Genomic DNA, 24173 nt, shown 5'->3' on the forward strand with positions numbered 1-24173 from the left:
AAAATATGATTGACGGGTGCTCGTACTGCATCCACATCTTCTCTCCTGGAGGTCCCTGTGTGTGCCCGGTTGATTGAAGATGATCCTCACGCCTAGTATATTTCCATGTATACATTGATTTTCCACCTAAATACGCCCATTTATGCAAGGTACAAAATATATGAGGAGATTAGCAATCATTTGAAATTTTTTAGTAATTAACGGGAAAATCGAAGTGATTATCTCAAAAATGTCTAAGAAAATCTAGTTTAAACATGTTCAAAAATGAGTGAAAATCACTCAACCACCTCAGTTTTGGGCCATGACCATGTTTTTTGGACAACACAATATGTGTAGTTTTTTGCCTACTTCAGGTTAGATTTGACCCCCGCTCCTTGGGCGGTCTGAACCCCTCCTCACCCTCTTATATAACAACTTAAATACCCCACTTATGGCATCCAGTTAGGGTTTAGTTTTTTTATTGAGTTTTTTTTTTTTACTCTTAGCCATCATGATACTCGGCAAGACACTCTATACTGCACATAAGCATAACCCCACGTTGTCAATGAAGTACTTCATCTTCATCCGCAATTAACATTGCATGTCATACATTCTTCCTCATTCTTTGATTGCATATAAAGATTGATCTCCGTGATAAGGTTGACCTTATTTCCAGCATCATCAACAACCACACCAAGTTGGTTTAGTGATTTCTAAGGTGCATGGTGAGTGTTCAATCTAGTGGAGTCGTCAAAGTCTCTTCCAAAGGAAATCAAATTCATCTCATCGAAATATCGTAACATCCTTTTACCTATCATGTGGTATAAGGTTGTTAAGGTTAATTCGTGAGATTATCCAGTTTTCCATTGTCCACATTGTGCTTTTCATATCTAGAGTCTACAAAAAGGCCAACATAAAATTAAGTTAGATATTTACTTCCAACCCACTATCGATCGTCACAATTTTTCTTTTCAGTCCATTGCATCGTTGAGTTTGCGTCAACATCCTTGTGTTGATTTGTTGGTCTTAGGGTCTAATCTTTGTAGATTTGAGCTCTATTCAGAGTGCCACTATGCCCCATGATCATCGCCTCAGTGCCTGCCACCACTCTTGTTCAAATTCCACCACGCCCCTATTACCGACCTCTACACCATCATACTTGATGCCGCTTGCATTATTTCTTTACCGAATTGGGTAGCGTATGGATTTGTTTTTGAAATGAAAAATAATTGGGAAATTTTGGATCAAACTAAATTAGAACTAGTCTACGAATTCAAGTTAGAACTAGTTTTGCATAGTGTTCAACAAAATGTGCATAACTTTGTCATATGAAGTCCATTTTGGCTCCATGACCACTCAAATTGAAGCTATAGACAAGCCTCATTGAAGTATGTTTTCAAGATTTTTGGTAACCTATGTGTATTCTCAAAGTCGGCCTCTAAGTGAGACTTTATGGCCTCAAAAAGTTTTAGAATATTGTTCGTCCCAATTTTTTAAACCAGCCCCATAATTGTTTAACACTCATCTAACACTGCCAATTGAGTGATTCATGTTGCCAGTATGTTTACTAGCTTTTATATGTACACTTCTATGGTGTTGTCTAGCACTAATTTGGGTCATTTATTATTTTGCAGCACGATGACCCAGTTATTGTTCTTGGCTCGTGTCTCTACTCTAGTTTAGCATGCACAGTATTGTTGTTGAGAACTTAATGATATTGCGTCTCTGAATTATTATTGCTAAACTTGCTACCATACTTTACCCTTCCAAGCTCAACTCATATCTCCATTGTGTAGTTTCACATCACCTGGCAACCACTATACTAAATGTCTATAGGTACACTACAAGAAATATGTCAACTAGTGACCTTCTGTCAGTGACCCTGGAAGAATTGGTCATAGATCTATGACCATTTGAGACCAATTGGTCAAGAGCTGTTCGGGGGGCTCCAAACCCTAAACCATTGCGACCATTTTGGTCAGAAAGGTCGTAATTTCCTTACACCAAATGGTCACAAAGCAAACAGGGCTGGTCCGCTGCCTTATTTCTAGTTGTTAACGACCAAAATAGATGGTCATAGCCTTGTAGATTGTGGTTGGTTGTGATGACTAGGCGCCACCTCATCAGTTTTGCCTATGTGTCATGTCCATGTGGCAGTTTTTGCCCTAGGTTGTGAAGCAACCTATATTTCTGTCATTCCAAAAATTCCCAAAAAAATCTCATAAATTGTTTGGATCATATCTTCATCAAATATGTCAAAAACCTTCCTTGCCTAGTTCAAAAATAACTCAACAATATTCATTTTCCTATTCTATTCAGAGCAGCACTTTGTGAAGGAAGTGTTATTTATATATTCTTGATTTCCCTAAAAATTTGTGAAGACGGTCTTCTTAGTAACTGATCATCCTCAGCCAAAATTCATGCCCATTAGCCATGTGCATCTCCCGTACCGCAAATCAAACACTTGGCTGCTTATTCATGTTTGAGCATCGATCGGTCTCCTCGTGAGAATCTTATGTTATAATTTTCTTCCTAGCATCTACCTGGGGAGTGAACAAACCACTAGACATGCCTAGGCCTCCCGGAATGCGTGGCAACACCACGGTCACGCGGTGACCACGCGGCGGGCATGCGAGCTTATGCGCTCTAGAATTGGGGCCCTCAGCCACCTCCAAACCTCGATGTCTCGCCATCAAACCATGTATTTATGATTAAATAGATACTTATTTACCTAGAAATAATTTTTGGAAAAAATAAATAGAAAACTATGAGGCACCTGGAGTTCAAATTTGACCCGCTTCCAGCTGAATCAGCGGGAATTTGTCTTTTTCACCAGAGGTGGATCAAAACTTCTGACACCCAACCATTTTGTTAATTGTGCATTATATGGCCTAGTATTTTATAAATTTGATTAGGTCCAATTTTGCAACAATTATTTGGTAGTTCCTTCATAAAAAAACCTCCTTTTGGGCACTCGGAAAATGAAAAATGAAGTTTCCGTGCAAAGAAAATGAAAACTTCCTTAGGCAACATTGTTTGGAATTCCAAGATGCACCCTCGTGCATAATATGAGATCATTTGAACAAACTATGCCATGAATGTGGCCATAAGATTGATCATTTGGCTTGAAAGCCATGAATCTTCACGCATGATAGCTCATTTCTGAGAACACTTTTTTAAAATCATTACCGTATTACAAGTTTATTATTTTTCCTGGAAACTTGGTCACATATAATGACACAATGTGAAGGTTTTCGAATTTTTTGATTTTTTTTGAATTTTTTATGCCCGTTTCAAAATGCGGTCAAAACGGCGGGCTTGACCGTTCCTAGCTAGTGGTTGAATCTTGGAATTTTTTTGGTGTTTCTATGATTAAATAGATACTTATGTACCAAGAAATGATTTTTGCAAAAAATAAAGAGCAAACTATGAGGCAGCTACAGTTCAAATTTGACCCGTTTCCATTTAAATCGACGACAATTTGTCTTTTTCACCAGAGGTAGATCCAAACTTTTTTCACCCAACCATTTTGTCAATTGTGCTTTATATATGGCCTAGTATTTTATAAAAATGATTTGGTCCAATTTTGCAACAATTATTTGGTAGTTCCTTCACAAAAAAACCTCCTTTTGGGCACTCAGAAAATGAAAAATGAATTTTCCGTGCAAAGAAAATGAAAACTTCCTTAGGCAACATTGTTTGGAATTCCAAGATGCACCCTTGTGTACAATATGAGATCATTTGAACAAACTATGCCATGAATGTGGCCATAAGATTGATCATTTGGCTTGAAAGCCATGAATCTTCACGCATGATAGCTCATTTCTGAGAACACTTTTTTAAAATAATTACCTTATTACAAGTTTATTATTTTTCCTGGAAACTTGGTGACATATAATGACACAACGCGAAGGTTTTCGAATTTTTTGATTTTTTTTTTGAATTTTTTATGCCCATTTGAAAATGCGGTCAAAACGGCGGGCTTGACCATTCCTAGCTAGTGGTTGAATCTTGGAATTTTTTTGGTGTTTATATGATTAAATAGATACTTATGTACCTAGAAATGATTTTTGGAAAAAATAAAGAGCAAACTATGAGGCAGCTACATTTCAAATTTGACCCGTTTCCAACTGAATCGACGATAATTTGTCTTTTTCACCAGAGATAGATCAAAACTTTTTTCACCCAACCATTTTGTCAATTGTGCATTATATATGGCCTAGTATTTTATAAAAATGATTTGGTACAATTTTGCAACAATTATTTGGTAGTTCCTTCACAAAAAAACCTCCTTTTGGGCACTCGGAAAATGAAAAATGAATTTTCCGTGCAAAGAAAATGAAAACTTCCTTAGGCAACATTGTTTGGAATTCCAAGATGCACCCTTGTGCACAATATGAGATCATTTGAACAAACTATGCCGTGAATGTGGCCATAAGATTGATCATTTCGCTTGAAAGCCATGAATCTTCACGCATGATAGCTCATTTATGAGAACACTTTTTAAAAATAATTTCCGTATTACAAGTTTATTATTTTTCCTGGAAACTTGGTCACATATAATGACACAATGCGAAGGTTTTCTAATTTTTTGATTTTTTTTTGAATTTTTTATGCCCGTTTCAAAATGCGGTCAAAACGGCGGGCTTGACCGTTCCTAGCTAGTGGTTGAATCTTGGAATTTTTTTGATATTTCTCTGATTAAATAGGTACTTATGTACCTAGAAATGATTTTTGGAAAAAATAAATAGCACACTATGAGGCAGCCGCAGTTCAAATTTGACCCGCTTCCACCTGAATCGGCGGAAATTTGTCTTTTTTACCAGAGGTGGATCAAAACTTTTTACACCCAACCATTTGATCAGTTGTGCATTAAATATGGCCTAGTATTTAGAAAAATTATTTGGTCCAATTTTGCAAGAAACATATGGTAGGTCCTTCACAAAAAACACATTTTGGTCACTCAGAAAATGAAAAATGGTTCTTTTGAGCAAAGAAAATGAAAACCTCCCAAATCAACATTGTTTGTCATGCCTAAATACACACATGTACAAAATATTGGTTTATTTGAACTAACTATAAGAGGTTAAATATTTGCCTGAATAAGAGGGTACAAACTATAAGAAAAAAAACAAAAAATGCTTAATTCTGATTGGTGGAACCAGCTGTGGCATGGATCAGTGACATGGCAAACATCCATCCGTCCATCCATCCATCCATCCGTCCGTCCATCCACCCCTCCGCTCTCTCGGCTAACCGTAGTGATCCACTCCCTAGCATGCACATCCCTCCCACCTCCCCTCCCCTCGCCGCCACCCGCCCCTCCCTTCGCAGATCCAGATCGCCCCGGCTCGCTGCTCCCCTCCTCTTCCAGATCGCCGCCACCACCTCCCTCCTCCTCCCTCGCCCCGGTTCCCTGCTCTAACTCGACGGGCCGGTGCACCGCCATGACCGCAACGAGCCCAATCCCATCGCTGAATCTCGGAACATCGCCACGGCTCCCTGCTCCGCGGCGGCCGAGGCGGCGCGGGAGCTGCGGGACGCGGTGGCGGCCCTCGCCGTGCGCCGCGCCGCCGATGAGGACGCACTGCGATGCCGCGCCGTCGCGCTAGACGCCGACGTCCGCCGCCTACAAGGCTCCTTCGCCCCCCTCGACCCCGCCACGCTCGACATTACTACTCCATATGCTAGCCGCAGCGAGGGCGGCGGCAACGTGGCGGAGGCGCAGGCGCCGGCCAAGAAGGGCGGCCACGCTTCCAGGGCATTTCCGACGCCATCCGCGTCGTCCCGCACTTCCCCAAGCAAGGTCCGTCCGCCCATCTTCGTGCGAAACCATTACTACTAACCAACCATAACCCTCTTGTCTGATGTGCTCTGGTCGTTCGGTTGTTGGTGCGGTGCGTGCAGGGATCATGTTCAACGACATCACGGCGCTGCTGCTGCAGCCGGGCGTGTTCAAGGACGCCGTGGACATGTTCTTGGAGCGCTACCGCGGCATGGGCATCGCGGCCGTCGCAGGTAAGATTATTACCCTTATCCGACCGACCGGCCCTCTCACGAGTCAATCATGCAGTACCTTCTCACCAAAGTGTATGCCACTTCCATGCTAGTGTTGTCTGAAACTGTCCATATTTGCTCCACTGTAAGTGTTACTTTTGGTCAGAAAGCATCCAGTTAGGCAAACTAGACAGATCTGTTATACTCATATAGTACGACACAAGGGAAGCACTGACTTGTTGATTCTTGTTTGTGGCAAGGCCAATCAGAGAGCCTCTATGATTTGGTGTGCTTTTCTTCTTCTTGGTCTGAAAAATGAAAGTGATCTGAACTGTTCTGTCTTCCCCTGCTAGAGAAGCCAAGTCAAATCTAGTAGCTGATCTTAAATTTGTGTGCTAATATTAAATACTTCTATACCCCACGTGTAAAAGGTAGCCTTAACACTTTGGCTTGATCCACACAGGATCCTCTTGAGCTGTAGATTTTGACATTAGACACTCACCCTTCAGCTTGTTCATTCATGCTGATCCACCTAGTTATTCTGTATCTTCTTCAGTTGCAAAGGTTAACAATAACATGTTCTAGAACTATCTCGCCCTGACCTATCTCTCCCTGCTTTTGATATTTTACTAGAACTGCCATAAATGTCCAGTATGTGGATTTATATGTTCATATATGCTTGCTGAGTGCTCATAATTTGCTGCAATAACTCTAGGCAGAGCATGGCCAAGCTGGCATGTTTTTTGTTCCTGATTTGAGGTTGTGGCTTTGGACTTGTTCTGCTTCTTACATGTCTCACTATCGTATATGTCAAACTTCAGATCAAGCAAATAACTACTCTGCCTACTCCAGTTTAGAGTACTCCAAAGTTATTCTGTCTTGAGAAACCACAAATTGAAGAAGTGCTTGAAAGCTCCAACTATTGAGTCCTGCTGGCTTTTTTTGTAGGTCTTCTTCTTCCTTGATCTGGTGCAGCAGCAACAATTCAAGGTCATGGTCATGGAGCAACAGCCATATATTTTTTTCTTCTTATTCTTCCCTGAGATGAGATGAGATGAGGTTTGTTTTCCTCAAGGTCAAGGTGCAGCAGCTCGATTTGATTTGATGTGATTGGATTCAGTTTCCTCATGCCTCTCTGTTTGCATTGCAGGCTTTGTTGGTCGGTCTTCAATTCTTCATGCCGCTGCTGCTACTGCTACATGAGGACCCTCTTCAATTCTGCATCCGTTGCGGCCGCCACAGTTTCCACCTCCAGAAGAGCACCTGCTCCTTGTGCGGTTACCCAGCCGCCCGCATCCGCAAGTGTAAGCTCCCCCTCCCTCCGTCCTAGATCTCTAGGTCTGTTGCTGTCATGCGCCATGTTCTTGATGTTGCACGTCTCATGTGGATGCCACGGACGGCGCTGCTCCTACGTGCAGATTTGATTCGCCGCATTAGTATGCGGTTGTTGTCTTGCCGTGGTTGTTCAAATTGAGATGCACCCAGTTGATTCGTCATCTCGAGTCATAATTTTTCTGCATTCCCTGTTGCTGTAGCTTGTTGGATGCATAGTTTGATCTCCCAATGGGAATTATTAGTGAATGGTGATGTCTGTGGTCACGAGAATGGTGATGTAGTAGCTGGTATGCTTGCTGCGTGTATGTCCATCTCTTTACTGTTTTGCTAGAACCATAAATCCTGATGCGCATGATGATCATGGTCTGGTTTGTTAGATCTATTCTGCTCGTGCTTAAAATTTGACATGCCTGGATTCGAAAACTCGTTCTTACAGTTTTCATTTCTATGATCAATTTAGAGAGTTGCACATGTTCTGTACCTATTCTTATTCTTATATGTTCATTCTTATTCTTATTCTTATATTTGTTCTATTTGGATGCATTGGTACCCCCATCATCGAGCGCACGGATGCAACGGTGGAAAGAAGATGATGGTCGTGTGCATCATCAAGCACACCATGGTGATCATCTACCTTCTCACAAATGCTAACTCAATCCAGATCGACGGTGTCTCTCTCGGTTCCCTTTATTCTCTCCTGCGTTTGTCATGTTAGTGTATGTGTTTTGACTAGTAGAATGGATGTCATGTCATGTTATGTTAGATCTTGCCTATTGAATGGATGGCCGTGGTAGTAGAATGGCATTGTTGTTTTAGGTGCAACGTGTTGCAGTGAGGTTACAGGACCTGCACTTCATGCATATTCATAGTCTCTGTTTTCTTTTATGAATAAAAAAGCATGGTACTAGCTGGATTTGTGTTATCAGTCTATATATAGAACTGTCCTTTTTTGAATGGAATGTTGATAATATATTCGGTCCATTTGTTCTGATTCTTCTTAGCCTATTCATGTAACAGGGTGGAAATGTCAAAATCTACAGCTCAAAAGGTAGCCTACATGAGCTCCAGGCCTAGGAAATTTCAAGTTCAAAGCTGCGTGTAGCCCTAGCAGCAAAGATTTGTTCTGTTTGACTGTAATAAACTATAAATATTATAGTACTGTAATAGTAGGCATATCTGGGTTGTAATACACTATGCACAGATTGTAATAGACTATGTACAGGAGCTCCAGGCCTAAGAAATTCTACATTTTTTCTGTTCTATTTAAAATATTGATTATTTGTGTGATTTGAAGACGTGTGAAATGTAAACCTGATTAGTGGGCCCATTTGTGAAAATAATCTAAACAATGCTCACATTTCTGACATGTGGGACCAATATAGGAGATTATGACAAGTGGGACCCATCTAACTTGTGGGACCAGATTGAAAAATATATACTGAAAAACTAAAAAGGCCATGGCCCAAAATATAAAAAAAGGCCAAATTGTTGGGCCAGCCCATGTAGCTAGACAAAATTCACAGAAAAAATATACAGTAAAAAGGCTGAATTAATGGGCTCGGCCCATCTAAAGCACCAAAATGGACCGGGCTGAATCTTGTGCCACATCAGCTTGCCACGCTGGATGCCTACGTAGACAGGGGAGGTTGCTAGTGACCAAAACGCCACAGTAGGAATATTTTGGTCGTAAACGTCCACGACCTTCTCATAGAGAAGGTCGTTATAGTCAGTTTACGACCCTCAGCTTTTGACCTTCTGTTTTTGGTCACAAAAAGGTCGCAAATGAAAAACTATGACCTTTCAGTGACCAATAGTGGAGGTCACAAGATAGCATATTTCTTGTAGTGGTAATCAACATCATTAGTTACCAATCACCACCTATTATTAGGTAAAATTTGGTAAGAACTTATGATAGGCTCTCATGTTGTGTGATTAGTTGCCACCTCTTAGTAGTTGATAGGGACGTTATGCTTGTGTTTTCTTTCTTGCGATCCATGTCAAGTTCAAAGTGAAAAAAACAAGCGAAGGTTTCAATTTGAATGCAATGGTGTTTTATTGTACTCCGCACAATTGTACCAATATGTATTGAAATATAGAGTACTTTGTTATGGATTAGATTTATACATGAACACTATAGATTCAATTAATGTAATGTATACTCACTACCGATTGTCGGTTGGTAGAATCATTAATGTGATCATTGGTAGGAACTAGAATCATGAAACACGATATACATTAATAAAAAATGGGTAATTCTCTCTACTTATTCAAACTAGGTACCATAGATTTTCCTTTTTAAATAAAGGGTTTCGCCTTTTATGTCAATTAACAAAAATCAACCTGTAAAGAGTTTTGCACCACAAAGGAACATGCACCAAGCATCATCAAATCACCACCCTCTAGATTTCTACAAAATGAGAAAATACCAATTTCAGTGCAAGTGGTGAGAGCCGAGGTTAGGTAGAGAAGGAAGATATAGGGAAATAAGGAAACTAGCAAAGGTAGAGTAAAAAAGGAGGGCTTCTACGAAATCATCACTGAATGAAGAACTCATGGCAACGAGTGGTCCCATCAACCAATGTCTCATAGTACACCACATCCTTCCTCGTTCTGCTTGAAACACCTCATTCACGATGTGTCCCACCAGTATTAGGCACAACTCTAGCTTCGTTATTATGTTGGTTTGCTTACATGCATGTTGATCCACCAGTTAATCTGGTGAACCTTTTGGTATATAATCCATGTAGGTTCACTTGACCAATATTTTTGAAATAAATTCATTGCTATCCAAAACCACATGCCAGTCGTCCGCAATCCCACTATAAAGTGTTCTCTTTTCTTTCCCCCTTCACCCTCTGAACACTTCAACCATACTTTGTAATGTTGATCAATGATGTGAGGCTATTTAAGCCCTGTGGCGCAACTGACAACATTCCAAATGTATGTGGCCAAATGACAAACAAAGTAAATATGGTATATTGTTCCATCACATCCATGAAATAAACAAGTTTTAGCACAAACCCCCGCTCTAAGCTATATAACAAGTTAACAACAATAGTAAAAATCTATTTTACGACAAGTTGCAAAAAATAAAACTGACCCTAGGGAAATTTTACTTTTCCACAGGAATCTGAATGGCACTTACCCAATACTTTGCATTGCTAAATAGAAGGATTTGACATTAGAATGGCCATCAGGGGATAATAGTCATATACACTATCTGTATCTTTGTTTAGTGTTAAACCTTCAAAAAACTCCTTTAAGCCATTTCATTTCTCCACACCCTAATGTTATGAGGAAACTCTGACATTGCATCCAACTGCCCATAGCCCTTTTACATGTAGTGCAAGGGTTTAAAGAGGTAGATTTTTTGCATATAGTGTTAATAAGGTCAGTATATGTTGCCAATCTAGACATCACTCCAAAAATATTCTTCTCTCCATTACCTTCATTCATTCTATAACATAGCTTTCTAATTCATTTACATGACCCCTTTCCAAAATATAAATGTCCATGGTTAGCTTTAACTTTACCCGGAGTGCAATTGTTCAAGTATTTCTCAGAGAGAAACTTAACCTAGCTCTGGTTTCCCAAAATTCGTGTGGGGCCATATAGCTTTTTTGTAGGGATCATGCAACTTTGTTCGAGGATATTAAGAGGCACAATTACATAATCATGTGGCGTTCCCACCTAGACATAACGGTCGAAACTAAAGACAACATTTTTTTAGCTAATCTATCTGCCTCGAAATTGTTGCTTCTAGCTAACAAAGGAATAAATGTTGGAGATAATTTAAATCAAAAAATCCCCAAGCCTTTATGGTCATTGTATTGATGGTCTACCGTAGCGAGTAGCTCTATTGCATGGACTTATTTTTTTCCTAGCATTTTTTCATCCTTTTTTTTCTTACAACATGAATATTTTTGGAAATCAGAATAGTTTTAAAAACGTGAGTCATTTTCGAAAATCCTATTTTTGGAGAAATATGAACTTTTTGTAGAAAACACAACAATTTTTTCAAAAAAAATCCTTTTTTGGAGAAATACGAACATTTTTGTAGAAAACATAACAATTTTTGAATTTGAGAATATTTTTTGATAAATGTGAACAATGTTTTCTCCTGTGCAAATCGAGAGCTCCTATACAGCGGAACCTATTCCAGGCTTCAGGCGCCAGGGAAGCTCCCGGGCGCTCATGCACCGGCGCTGGTGGGCCGGCCTATAACCACAATCACATTTGAGAAAAACGAAAAACAAAACATGAAAAATCGAAAAAAAAACCCAAAAAATTCATGAATTCAAAAAATTATACGAATTTTGAAAAACAATCATGAACTGGAAAAAATGTTTATCAAATTTAGAAAAGGTTCAACAAACTTGAAAGAAGTTCACCGACTTTGAAAAAAATGTTCATCATTCTTTCAAAAAAGTTCCTCGAATTTGAATTTTTAAATCAATTTTGCAGAACTTTCTTTAAAATTCGGTGATTATCAAAAAATTCATTAAATTATATATAAAGTTCACAAATTTTCATCGTTTTAAAAAAAAGCTTCACATATTTTGGAAAAAGTTCACAAATTTGAAGTGAAGAAAAAAACAAAAACTAAAAAGGAAAAAACACAAGAAAAAAGTAGCTAAATGGGCCGGTCCAGCTAAGAGGGCTTCAGCGCCCGTTTGCAAATGCACAGTAACGGGCGCTGGAAGCGCCAAATAGGATATGCGCCTATAAGCGCCAGTTACTTTTTTAACAACAAAAGCTAGGCTTTATTCAATGATAATAATGTTTACAGGAAAGCAATGGGGTCGCTATGAGTGCCCAACCACATGTGCCGCCCTTGGGAAAGAATAATACTTGACCTAGCTAGTCTATGAGCTTCAAAATTGGAAACTCGTGGTTCAAAAGTAAAGTTACACAAATTGAAAACTTAAACTGTTTCTAGGATTTCTCTAATGATACTTTCATAGTTCCCTCTGATGCCCTCCGATGCCCTCCGAATATGATTTACAACCTGTTTGCAATCGATCGTGATTTGAAGATGTTGCATACTTAAGTCTTGAGCTAAAGATAAAGCCTCCCTACAAGTGAGGGCTTCGAGTGAAGCAGGATCCGTCGGACCTTGAATGACAAGCAGTGACGCCCCTAAGTAGGATCCATCCCTGTCTTGATAGAATGTCACCGCTCCACCCACACAATTCTCCTATGATACTGTCACGTCCATGTTTATCTTTACGTATCCCTCGGCTGGTGGAATCCACCGTCGTTGTTCCTGATTGCTTGTAGACCCGACCACAATGGTAGGCTCCGTTGGAACCGACAGGTGCTCCAACTCCGAGATGAACCATAAGACAAATCTGTTAGTATCATATCGGCTCTGATCCTCCTTCATGTATTAGTTTCCCTCTTGAGTACCGGATCGCCCAATTGCTGCATGTGGCGCTCACACGCTATAGTTATAGGCCGGCCCAACAAATACGATCGGTCCCAACAACCTGCTCTCAAACACGGGCGTGCCCATGTCTGGTTGCAAGAGAGACAAACTCGGCTCTTGTTGAAGGCAGCGGCCTAAACGGGACGACCCAGCTCGCGCGAGGCCACATCCTCTTTTTTTGTTTGACCTTTTATTTTCTCTTCTTGATTTCATTTTTATACTTTCGTTTACACTTCCGTTATCCTAAACTAGCACATATTCCCATGTGTTGCAATGAGAGAGATATTTATTAAGAGAAGCAATGGGAGAGAAATGATGTGTCCTTCGAAAACAGTCTCCGCAGCGGTGGCCGGCGGAGCTGGAAGCTGCGATCTTCTCGGGCGTCATGTTTGGCGTACGAGATCTTGATAGTGGTGGGGTTAGTCGGCGTCTCCTATCATGGCGTAACTGGATGTACTAAATGCAACACATAAATCAAAGACCTGACGACGTGTTGCTAGCTAGTTGAAGAAACACGTCCTAATAACCAATGACCAGTGCAAATATTTAAAATCATAATGCAAACATTTTTTTGATTTTTTTGAACTATCATAAAAAATAAGAATGGATTTGCGTATATTCCTCGAAACACAATTTTTTTTTTGAAATTCTAAGGCCCAATTCTTTTGGCCAATTCTCCCGTAATCTTGAGAATCGAACCTCCACCCTGCTTCTCCCAGAATGTTGAACCCATATATTTTTTATAGTCCTAACTAGTTAAAATGTGAACAACAAGGATTGTACAAAAAATATGGATACAAGATTCTGGGAGGATCTGGGTGGAGGGTTGATTCTCAAGGTTCTGGGAGAATCGCCCAAAAGAACTGGCCAAATGGCTTTTTGAAAATTCTGAATATTTTTGAAAAACATGAACACCATTTTAAATTGGAATATTTTTTGAAATTCACAAACATTTTCCGAAAATATGAACCTTTTATAATACCATGAACATTTTTTGAATTAGTGAAGAATTTTTTTAAAATTGTAAAATGTTTTGAACATTCAGAACAATTTTGAAAATACTTTTTCAATTAATAAAATTATTTTAGTTTCGTAAAACATTCACTAAAACATCAATATTTTCAAATTGGAAACGAAAATTAAATGCCAAAAGAAATATTGGAAACCATGAATAATTGTGGAAAATAAAAACATTTAAAAAAATTGGAACATGTGTTTTATTTTGAAGAAATTTGAGAAAGAAAAAGAATAAAGTTCTGAACATTATTCAAAAGAGAAGCTTTTTTAGAATTTGGAACATTTATAGAAAACTTGAACAAAAAATTTAAATTCTAAGTTTTTTTGAAAATTATGACTTTACTAAAGAAGGAAAACGAAATTAAACTTAGAAGTGAAAAAAGTAAAAAGAAATAGGGAAAAAAGAGAAATATTGGGCGACTTGTCCGAAGATTTGGGTATTTTTTATTCTAAAATTTGAAAGAAAATTTTAAATAAATCTAAAGGTTTTATAGAGTTTTGAATTTATAGAATAAATTATATAAGAAAAGAAATTTGAAGGGAATAAAGAGATTTTTTTGAGCGGTGGGCAAAAAGAGATAAGGAAAGGAGAATAAAAGTTGAAGTAAAACACAACAAAGAAAAATGGGCATCCCATTATTGGTTGTCCTGTGCGAAGCTTTGACTATTTGTCATCTAGAGTTTAAAATAGAATTTTCTCAACTGCATGGGCAGATAAATAAGTGGGCTGGCTTTGCTGGGCCACAACGCACAGCCCATGCACGAAATTCTAGAAAAAAACATATTTTTTTAGGAGACGAACGCATAAGAATTTATATAGATCCTGCTCAGTAAGCTTTCATTGAGGGTAGAAGAATCAGTGATAATATCATCATTGCCCAAGAGATTACTCACTCTTTCTCCTTGAAATCCTGGAAACATAATGCACATTCATGCTTAAAATAGATCTTGCTAAAGCCTTTGATCGTCTTGAATGGAGTTTTATTGTTTCTGCTCTTTCTCGGAAAGGGTTGCATGGTCATTTCCTAAATCTAGTTCATGCTTGCATCTCCTCGCCTACGTTTTCTGTTGTCATTAATGGGAAGCCTTCTCAAAAATTTAACAGTTCCAGGGGTATTCGTCAAGGTTGTCCTATGTCTCCTTATTTATTTGTTATTGCAATCAATGAACTCTCCATTGCCCTTAATGACGCTCTTGCTGCTCATCAATTACAGGGTATCTCTCTTGGACCAAATTGCCCCTCCATTCACTCTCTTTTATTTGCGGGTGACTTATTGGTTGGTGGACTGGCCACTTTGCAGGAAGCTCACACCATGGCTAATCTTATAAACCAATTTTGTGCTATGTCTGGTCAAACTCCAAACTAGTCTAAATCTGTTATTCTTTTCAGCTCTCATGTTTCTCCTAATGCTATGCAAGACATCAAGCAGATTTTCCCTGTTTCTTCTTTGGATGCAAATTTTACTCATCTTGGTCATCCATTGATTCTTCCTGCTAAAAACAGAGTTCTTGCTTATAATTTTGTTCTGGACGATTTCTTGCAAAAAAATGCCTTCCTATAAAGCCAACTTGCTTTCTCATGCTGCCTGTCTTGAGCTGATTCGTTCGGTTTTCTCAGCCATTCCTGTCTACTATATGGCTAATATCTTGTTCACTAAGAAATTGGTTGCTAAGCTTACGGCTATTATTAGGATTTTTTGGTGGACAGGTGTTCGGCAAAATGACTCTACAAAGAGTCTTTGTCTTGGAGCATGGAAAGACGTTTACAACTCCAAAGATGAAGGAGGTCTAGGTGTTAGGAACTTGAAGGCCATCAATGAAAGTCTGACTTTATCTGCTGCTTGGAGGTTAGCTAAAGACCCTTCTTCTCATTTGTATCTCGTGCTTAAAGATAAATATTTTCCTAATACTTCCATTTGGACTGCCACTACTACTCCTCCTAAATCTGCTTTTTGGGCTTCCATTCTTAAAATGTTACCTAAGCTTAAAACTCATTCATTCTATCAAATAACGCAAGGTAACATTTCTAGTTGGAGCACTCCTTGGTGTAATAATTGGAGTTCCATTCATGAGCATCTCATTCCTCAACATGCTGGTTTTGTGTACCCGGCCTTGGTTAAGGATCTTTGTCTTCCAGGTCAAAGGATTTGGAATCAAGCTCTCATTTTCTCGATTTTTCAGCAACCTTTGGCTTCCATTATTGTTCATACTAATATTGTTGATGACAAAATTCCAGATTTGTTGTGCTGGGATCTTACTCCAAATGGTATTTGTTCCTCCAAATGTGCTTATAAATTGTGTTTACAAGATATTCATGCTAATCCTAGACATGCCCCTACTGTTGTACCTTTGGATTTGAAAAATCTGCTTAAAATATTTTTGAAACAAAAGAATATGCTTCCTAGGGTGCAAACTTTTGCATGGAGACTTTTAAGAAAAGCTTTGCCTATGGGTATGCGAGCTGGTCATTTCTCGATTCATATTTCTCAAATATGTTGTCGATGTGGTCAACCGTAGGATGAGTTTCATCTATTTTTCCTTTGACATTTTGCTCGTGCGGCCTGGTTTTCTTCTCCCTGGTTTCTCAAAGCTGATATTTTAACCCAAGGCCATACTACAATGCATTCAGTGCTTATTGCTTTCATTGAAATGAATCCCTCACATGGCTCCATTCCAAATATCCTAAATTTTCTGTGGAGTCTTTGGAAAGCAAGAAATGATTTTATTTTTGATAGAAACAAAGCTCTTCCTTATCAAGTTAGCATTGCGACTGGTGCTTTAAATTTGGAGCCTCAGGATGTTCTTTCTGGTCTTTCTACTAAGAATCAACAGGTTCAACACATTCCTGCTAGCAATCAGCTCCCCTTGCCAGGTAATTCTCTCATGTCTGATCTTTTAGTTGTTGGGACAAAAATTTACTCTGATGCGGCTTTCAGAACAAAAAAAGCTCCTGGCCTTCCTCCAGGTGATGAGGCTACAGGTATTGGTATCTATATTTCTCTTCCCTCGGAGTAGGGAGAAATTAGTATTCAAATTCAGGCCTCCGCTTCATCTACATCCACTCCTTTGCAGGCTGAATCTATTGATGTTGCTTCTGCTGCTAATATTGCCTCTCGGCTCAATATTATGCATCCTACTTTTCTAACTGACTGTGTTACTCTTGCTAAATGTGCTGCTTCGGCCAACACCTTAGATCCCTCTATACCTTGGAATATCAGAAAGGATCTTGCCATTTTTTGGTACATTCTGCAACTCTTAATCCTAAAGTGTTCATATTGCTAGAGAAGTTAATGGAGTTGCCAAACCTTGCTCACCGGGTTTTCATAGCGAATAGGGATACTCAAATTTGTTGCTTTGCTCGTAATCACTCTTCTAATTCCTGCAATGTTGTATCCCTTCTTTCTAATTTCCAAATTCTTGGTATTAAGATTCACACAGTGCGCTGTTTCTAGCTCTTTGCTTCTTGGTTCTTCTCTATTCAAGATACTCTACTTCATTTGTTCTTGTAGTATTTCAGTTGCAGGGATGGACTTCTTCAGGCGCAAGGAGACTTGTTGGTGAATCTGCAGACTAAGCCAATGATTTTGGAGCTCGGCTGAACTACTATCTCTTTGTTCGAAGTTCTCTTTCTTCTTCAGAACTTGATGCAAGCTATTGGAGCCCAATTTCACTCAGAAGTTGTTGGTCCAGTTGCTCTTGGTGCAGTTTCCATGTTGTATCTTTGCGCTTTGAGTACCAGAAGGGCAGTTCATGTCATCTTCTTCTTTAGGCTGCCTTCTTATGTTTAGTTATGTGGTTCATCAGAAGGGATTCTGCTCCCTTCTTGTCTTCTCCGACTTCTATTCAGCTCTTCCTTCTCAGATTCTGCAGTCTAATTCTCTCTTTCTTGCAAGTAGTTTCTGTAATCATGATGTACACTGAATTTGAGCTGAATATATTGGCACATGTTGGTGCCTTTCTCTGTTAAAAAAAATAGTACCACCTCGAATACGAAAAAATTCTTTTCGACGGTGAACGGATGAAAAAATTGGCGAAACACATCTTACTTTATTACTCGGTATAGATATAGATATAAATAAAGAAATAAAGAAATAAAGAAATATATATATTGCAAAATATACTTTAAATAATGTTTTGAAAAATGTTAATCATCCATTTTGAAGAATGCTAAATGTGTATACAAAAAATGTTGAAAATGTATACCAAAAATATATAATGGGTGCGAAAAAAGTTGATCATGTATTTAAAATATGTTAAAAATTAATTTGAATTTTGAATCAAGTGTTTGAAAGTTTTTGAATGTGCATAGAAAAAATGTTTACCATGTATTAAAAAAATGATGAAATGTCTTGATCATATACATGAAAATATGAACCAAGCATTTTTAAACATGTTGAACATGTATTTAAAATGTTAATCAATCATTTGGAAAATGTGAAATGTGCATAGAAAAAAATGTTGACCATGCATTAGAAATTTTTTAGTATTGCAGTTGAAACTTTTTAATCAAACATTCGAAAAAATTAATTGTGTACAAGTAAAATGTTGACCATGTAGACAAATAAAATGTAAATATTGTGTTTGCAAAAATTTAATGAAGCATTAGAAAAATGTAAAAATGTCTATTGAGAAAATGTTGACAATGTATTCAAAATGTAAAATTTGTATTGGAAAAATGTTAAACGTGTATTAGAAAAATATTGTTGACATGTATAAAAACATGTAGAATGAAAAGGAAAAGAAACGAAGAAAACCAAAAAACTGAGACCCAAAAAAATATAGAATGAAAAATAAAATTGAAAAAACAAATGAAAAAGGAATGAAAATACAAAAAAAGAAGAAGAAAATAAAAAACAAAAAACTACGCAGTGAAACCATGGTTCATTTCGCCTCAAGTACATCCCGCCCTACCACTTGATTAGAATCCCGACGCTAGCTCGGTGGCTAGCAAGGTTGTAACCTATCTAGGAGACCACGGTTTGAACTCCCCCCCCCCCCCAACCCCGCGGCGCTCCTTTTTCACTATATCATTTTTTGATGTGTGAGCGAGTGGGCTGGCCTGTTAGTGTTGAAGATCACAGCGAGAGTTCCTACAGTCTCGCTTAGTGAGAGAAATAGCGAAACAGAATTAATACAAAAAAATCCTAACACAAACAACCCCATTGTTTTGAAACAGGTTGTTTCCTCTCGCTATAGTGGGAGAAGCGGGATTCAAAATAGATATGAGACCGTTGATGGATGTACCTAATAACTAGTACATCGAGCTCATTTGGTTGACCAAACTAGGAAAACCAGTGCTATTTGACACTTCCTATATTAACAAACATTCAATACCCAGTATAAATTATTTAAAAATATAAAAATTCGAAACAGAATTCTGAAAAATATTGATAATAGAATTTGAAAAAACTTCATATAAATAGGAAAAAGTTCACAGAAATGAAAAAGGTGGCGAATTTGAGAAAAGTTCATGAACTAGTTCATGAATTTGGAAAATGTAAGAATTTCAAAAAAAAACACTGATTTAAAAAGCCTCATAAATTTGAAAAAAATCATCAATTTTCAAACAAGGTTCTTGTATATTAAAAATAAAGTTCCTAATTTTGAACAAAGGTTTGTAGTTTTTAAAAAGTCGATTGATTTTGAATGAAAGGTTCATCAATTTTAAAAAGTGCTTAAATTTTGAAAAAAAAATCATGGATTTGAAAAAATTGTCGTCTTGGAAATGTTATGTAATTTGGAAGAAGTTCGTGAAAATGAAAAAACTTCTTGATTTAAAAAAAAGTATACACATTTGAAAAAGTTAGAAATTCTGAAAAGTTCATGAAAGTTGGAGAAAATAGAAATGTTCACGGTTTAAAAAAATTCACTGTTATTTGGGAAAAGGAAAAGAAAAATTGAATAAGGCTCACGGATTTTTGTAAAAGTTCACGAATTTGATAGTATCTGAAAAGAGAAAAGAAAGCTAAAACCGATCAAGAAAAATAGAAAAAGAAAACAATAATGTAAAACAAAATTAGAAAAATGAATGGGGGATAACCAGAATTAAACCGCCCTGAAAAATGTATATTAAATCATTGGAAAAAGCATCCTGAAAAAAAATCAGTGAAAAAAAAAACGGGCCTGTCCTTTTAGTATATAATGCAGTTGTGGGTGTGCGCCTTTTTTGATTTGTACTATATCCGGCACTGAAGGTGTAGAATAGGAACTGACGGTGCAAAACAATGAAATTTTGACGGCAACAACTAACCAAGGGTTCCCCGTTGCGGGAGCCTCGCAAGCGTCACTTTTGGTGGGCTCAGAGCACCCTAAGTGGCGCCCTCTCATCCGTAGCCACGTGTCACATGTTGGGTGTTCCTTTGGATTTTTTTTATTTTTCTATATGCGTTTTTTGGTTTTAGATTTTTTCTGGTTTTTTTGGTTTTCGGTTTTTTCCTGGTTTTCCTTAGGTTTTGTAGAAATTTGTTTTAAAAAAAACATGAAAGAACATGTTTTTTTTGCTTCCATGAGAGACACATATTTGCTTCCACGAGAGACACAATTTTTCTTCTTGTAGAGGAACGTCTAAAAGAAAAAAAAAGTGCTTTCGGCTTGGTTTTTTCCTTGATTTTTTTCGTCAAAACCTATTAATATGTGTAATTTTGAAGATCTCGATGCAAGAATCAATGATGAAAATGGTTCACAATTTAGACGCACGGTTTAAGAGATAAAACGTTTCGAATAAATAAATTTACGAGAAAAGAAAAACTTTTATAACATTTGCAAGGGGTACCCCTCAATTAGTGATTTCACATTTTCACACTACCAGAAAGAAAATTATCCTAGCGATAGGACCATGAAAGAGACGATTGATTGGATGGCACACACGCCACACACTAGTAAGCATCGACGCTTCCAATTCAAAGGTAGACTAGAAAAAATAATCCAATTCAAATATGCAAGCCGCCAAGATGTGCGAGGAGTCCATCCCGGGGCTGCAGATCGACCACGTCGACATCTCCGACCTGCCGCTCCTCAACACCGACCTCGAGAACGTCGACGGCAACGCCTTCCCGGCCGCCGTCGAGGCGTTCCGGGGCACGGTCCGCGGCGCCGACTGCTTCCTCTTCGCCTCCCCCGAGTACAACTACTCCATCTCAGGTACCCGGCTCTGTTCGTCGGGAGTTTTTTGCTTTCTGAAAGGCTGAAACCCACAGCGTTCCCGATTCTGAAGTGAAAAATCTAGTGTTTGTGCAGGCCCTCTGAAGAACGCGCTGGACTGGGGGTCGCGGCCGCCGAACGTGTGGGCGGACAGGGCCGGCGCCATAGTGAGCGCGTCGGGGAAGTCCGGCGGCAAGAGGTCGGCGTACCACATCCGGCAGGTCGGGGTCTTCCTCGACATCCACTTCATCAACAAGCCGGAGGGGTTCGTCTCGGCGCGCCATCCGCAGAGCAAGTTCGACGACGACGGCAACCTCGTCGACCCGGAGACCGGGGAGCTGCTGAGGAACATCCTTCTTTCCCTGCAAGCGTTCGCGCTCAGGCTCATCCACGGCAACTCTCCTGCAAACTCTGGACAGGCTAGTTAATAAGGAAGAGATGCATGGATGGACCTAGTTGAGGTGTGTTGCTTGAATGATCTTTTATGGCAAACATTCTTCTTCGCCAGCTTCCATGGGATAATAACGGAATGGCTGTTCGTTCGGCCATTTTACATCCAGGTCCTGTACGAAACCATGATCAAAGCCTACATGGCCCATACGAAGTTATACTCCCTCTGTTCCTAAATATAAGTCTTTGTAAAGATTCTACTAGATGAACTACATACGGAGCAAAACGAATTATGAATTTATACGGAGCAAAACGAATTATGCATCTATATGAATTTATATTTAAAATGAAATCTCTACAAAGACTTATGTTTAGGAACGGAGGGAGTACAATGAACGGCTATTAAACAATGTCGTATTAAAAAGACATAGAAAGAACCGTGCACATAGCAATGCTCAAATAAAAATCACACGGACAAGTGATTTTTCAGCACACCATCAAGTGTTCACTGCAGTCGGGTCATCAATGTCTCCCCCAACATGATTCAATTTCATCTCATCAAAACACCTGGACATCCTTTTACCTATCCCGTTGTATCAGCTTGGCAAGGTTTCTTCATGAGACTTTCTAGTTTTCCATGGTCTAGGTTGCATATATTGTCATACCTCGAGCCCAAGAAAAAGCCAACAAAAAGATCTTCACTTTCCAAGCCACTATGAGACGTCACAATTTTTCTTTTCAGTGCATTGCATCATTGAGTTTACATCTGCATAATCATATTGAGTTGATAGTCTTAGTCTTAGGGTCTATTTTGTTACAGTTTTCAGTTATATTCATGTTAGGCATGCTAGCGCCACACCAGCATCACGTCCGTTGCTGAGCACCAGCCACCTCATTAGCACAAAAAAAAAAAAGAGCACCACCCACCTGGAAATTCCATCCTCCCCCACCGACCTCTACATTGTCATATGTCAGGTCGCTTCCAAGGACAGACGACTGGAGCCAAATCCATGGAATTTTTTCCGACAAAGGGTGGATTTTGTTGGCTCAAATGAAGCATCGACAGGATACAATATGAGCACACACCCGACCTCTGCATAACTAGAATGCACACAGCCAACCTAACACACACTCACGCAAAAACACACCAACAACTAGCAAGGTCACAAGACCAAAAGCTATGCATAGGCGTGGAAAAAAGAAAAAGAAAAGGAACAAAAAGGCCCGAAGCGATCAGATCTGCAATTGACAAAAACTACAAGTGAGATCATATCCGCACCAACCATTGACATCACATGAAGGACAAGGATCTTCAACAGCAACATATCCACACCAACCATTGACACCACATGAAGGATAAGGATCTTCAACAGCAACGCCTTAAGAATGCGGCCCTCCTGTGACGTTTTTACAGCTAGCTCATATTCTTTGTTAATTTATTTATTTATTATGATTTGATCTAAGTTAGGCTTTATATAGACAAAGTTTGCCTGTTACTATTCTACTCCCTCCGTCCCAAAATATAAGAGCGTTTTTTACACTACACTAGTGTCAAAAACGTTCTTATATTATGGGACAGAAGGAGTAGTTATTGACCTTTTTTTTTCTGAACAAGGGAAGGCACCAACCGGTGCCAATTTCATTCAGCTCAAATGGTATTACAATGGCCTGAAGAAGCAAGTAAGAAGAGGAGAGCACAGCCAATGCCTAAGAGCTGAAGAAAGAGTAGTAGAGACAGGTTGTACAGAGCAACAACCTGGTGAGCTACATGACCGTAAAAAACTTTGAATGTAATACCTGAACAGCCAACAGCAATCTGTAATTGGAAAGAGATGGAGAAGAAGCTTGCAAAGTTGAAGTTGCCACAGCCCAAACTGAAGATGTTGTCACCACCATTGAAAGCAACAACTGGCTGCTACATGCTCCTCCCCGAGAAACCAAATCATCCAAGACTTGCCAGATCATATAGCAGGAATAAGAAGCAGCACAAACTTGAGGCCCATCATAGAAATCAAGAATACATAGAACAAAGTTCTGCTTGGCTATGGAGAGATCAACATCCTGCTGATTCATAAGAGCTTGGCAAGCACCCTTGTATGTAAGATTTGCAGAAGCGTATATCCCTTTGGTCTCGGGCCATTTTGTGATGTATCAGGGCTAGCCGAGCTGACGCTCTACATCCTTGGGAATGCTACTGTACATCAAGTATGGAGGTAGATCTAGTGGCGTATGCCCACACTCTTCACACCACGTCGATCAGAATAGGATGTTTGCAGAGCAAATCCTTGGCAGTGAGGAGTTCCATCATATCGTCGCCATCTTATTAAGTACAATGCTGGGGCTGGAAATGCTATTTATATATGCCGACGATTGATGGATATGGGCATGCTGGAAAAAGGATCGATCGGGAGCTTTATGAAGATTTATAATAATACTCAGAAGGGAACCATTCATGTACAAGCCGAATGATTGGATGCAGTAGTGTGTGCACCAAAATTCAGTGTTGTCTGCATTTTGGTTGTAATCTGGGTTAACTATGATTTTTTTTTGGCTTTGCTATTATGAACATAAGCAGTTGGTAACAATTTCAAGTGATATATATGTGGAACACTGTCATTAATGAAATCATGGAATCATTCATCTCATTCCATGCATGGTCTGTGTATGCTGCTGTAAAGATTCAGTGTTTTCCTTGCTGCAACTGATCTTGCAGCAAGATTCTAGTTAAAAGGTCCTTTGCAATACCACATTCTTCCAACTAATGCAGACAAAATCAGAGTTCAGAGAAGCCACCCCTTCTAACTACACTGGAGAATCTAGTTAAGTTCTAAATAATCACCCACTAATTCCACCCTTGTAATTAACTGCACAGGAGTTCCACCCCTGT

The 24173-nt window shown here is 39.0% G+C and overlaps 1 protein-coding gene across 1 annotated transcript; it reads left to right on the forward strand.

Annotated features, from left to right (window-relative positions):
* Positions 1 to 20684: 20684 nt before the first annotated feature.
* Positions 20685 to 21324, forward strand: LOC123067959 (probable NADPH:quinone oxidoreductase 2). The gene is made up of 2 exons (XM_044490517.1): positions 20685 to 20896; positions 20993 to 21324. Exons 1-2 carry the CDS (start codon positions 20692 to 20694, stop codon positions 21322 to 21324), a joined length of 537 nt encoding a protein of 178 aa, XP_044346452.1. The 5' UTR covers positions 20685 to 20691.
* The last annotated feature ends 2849 nt before the right edge of the window (positions 21325 to 24173 follow it).

The sequence above is a fragment of the Triticum aestivum genome, chromosome 3B (genome assembly GCF_018294505.1).
Source record: "Triticum aestivum cultivar Chinese Spring chromosome 3B, IWGSC CS RefSeq v2.1, whole genome shotgun sequence".
Taxonomy (NCBI): Eukaryota; Viridiplantae; Streptophyta; class Magnoliopsida; order Poales; family Poaceae; genus Triticum; species Triticum aestivum.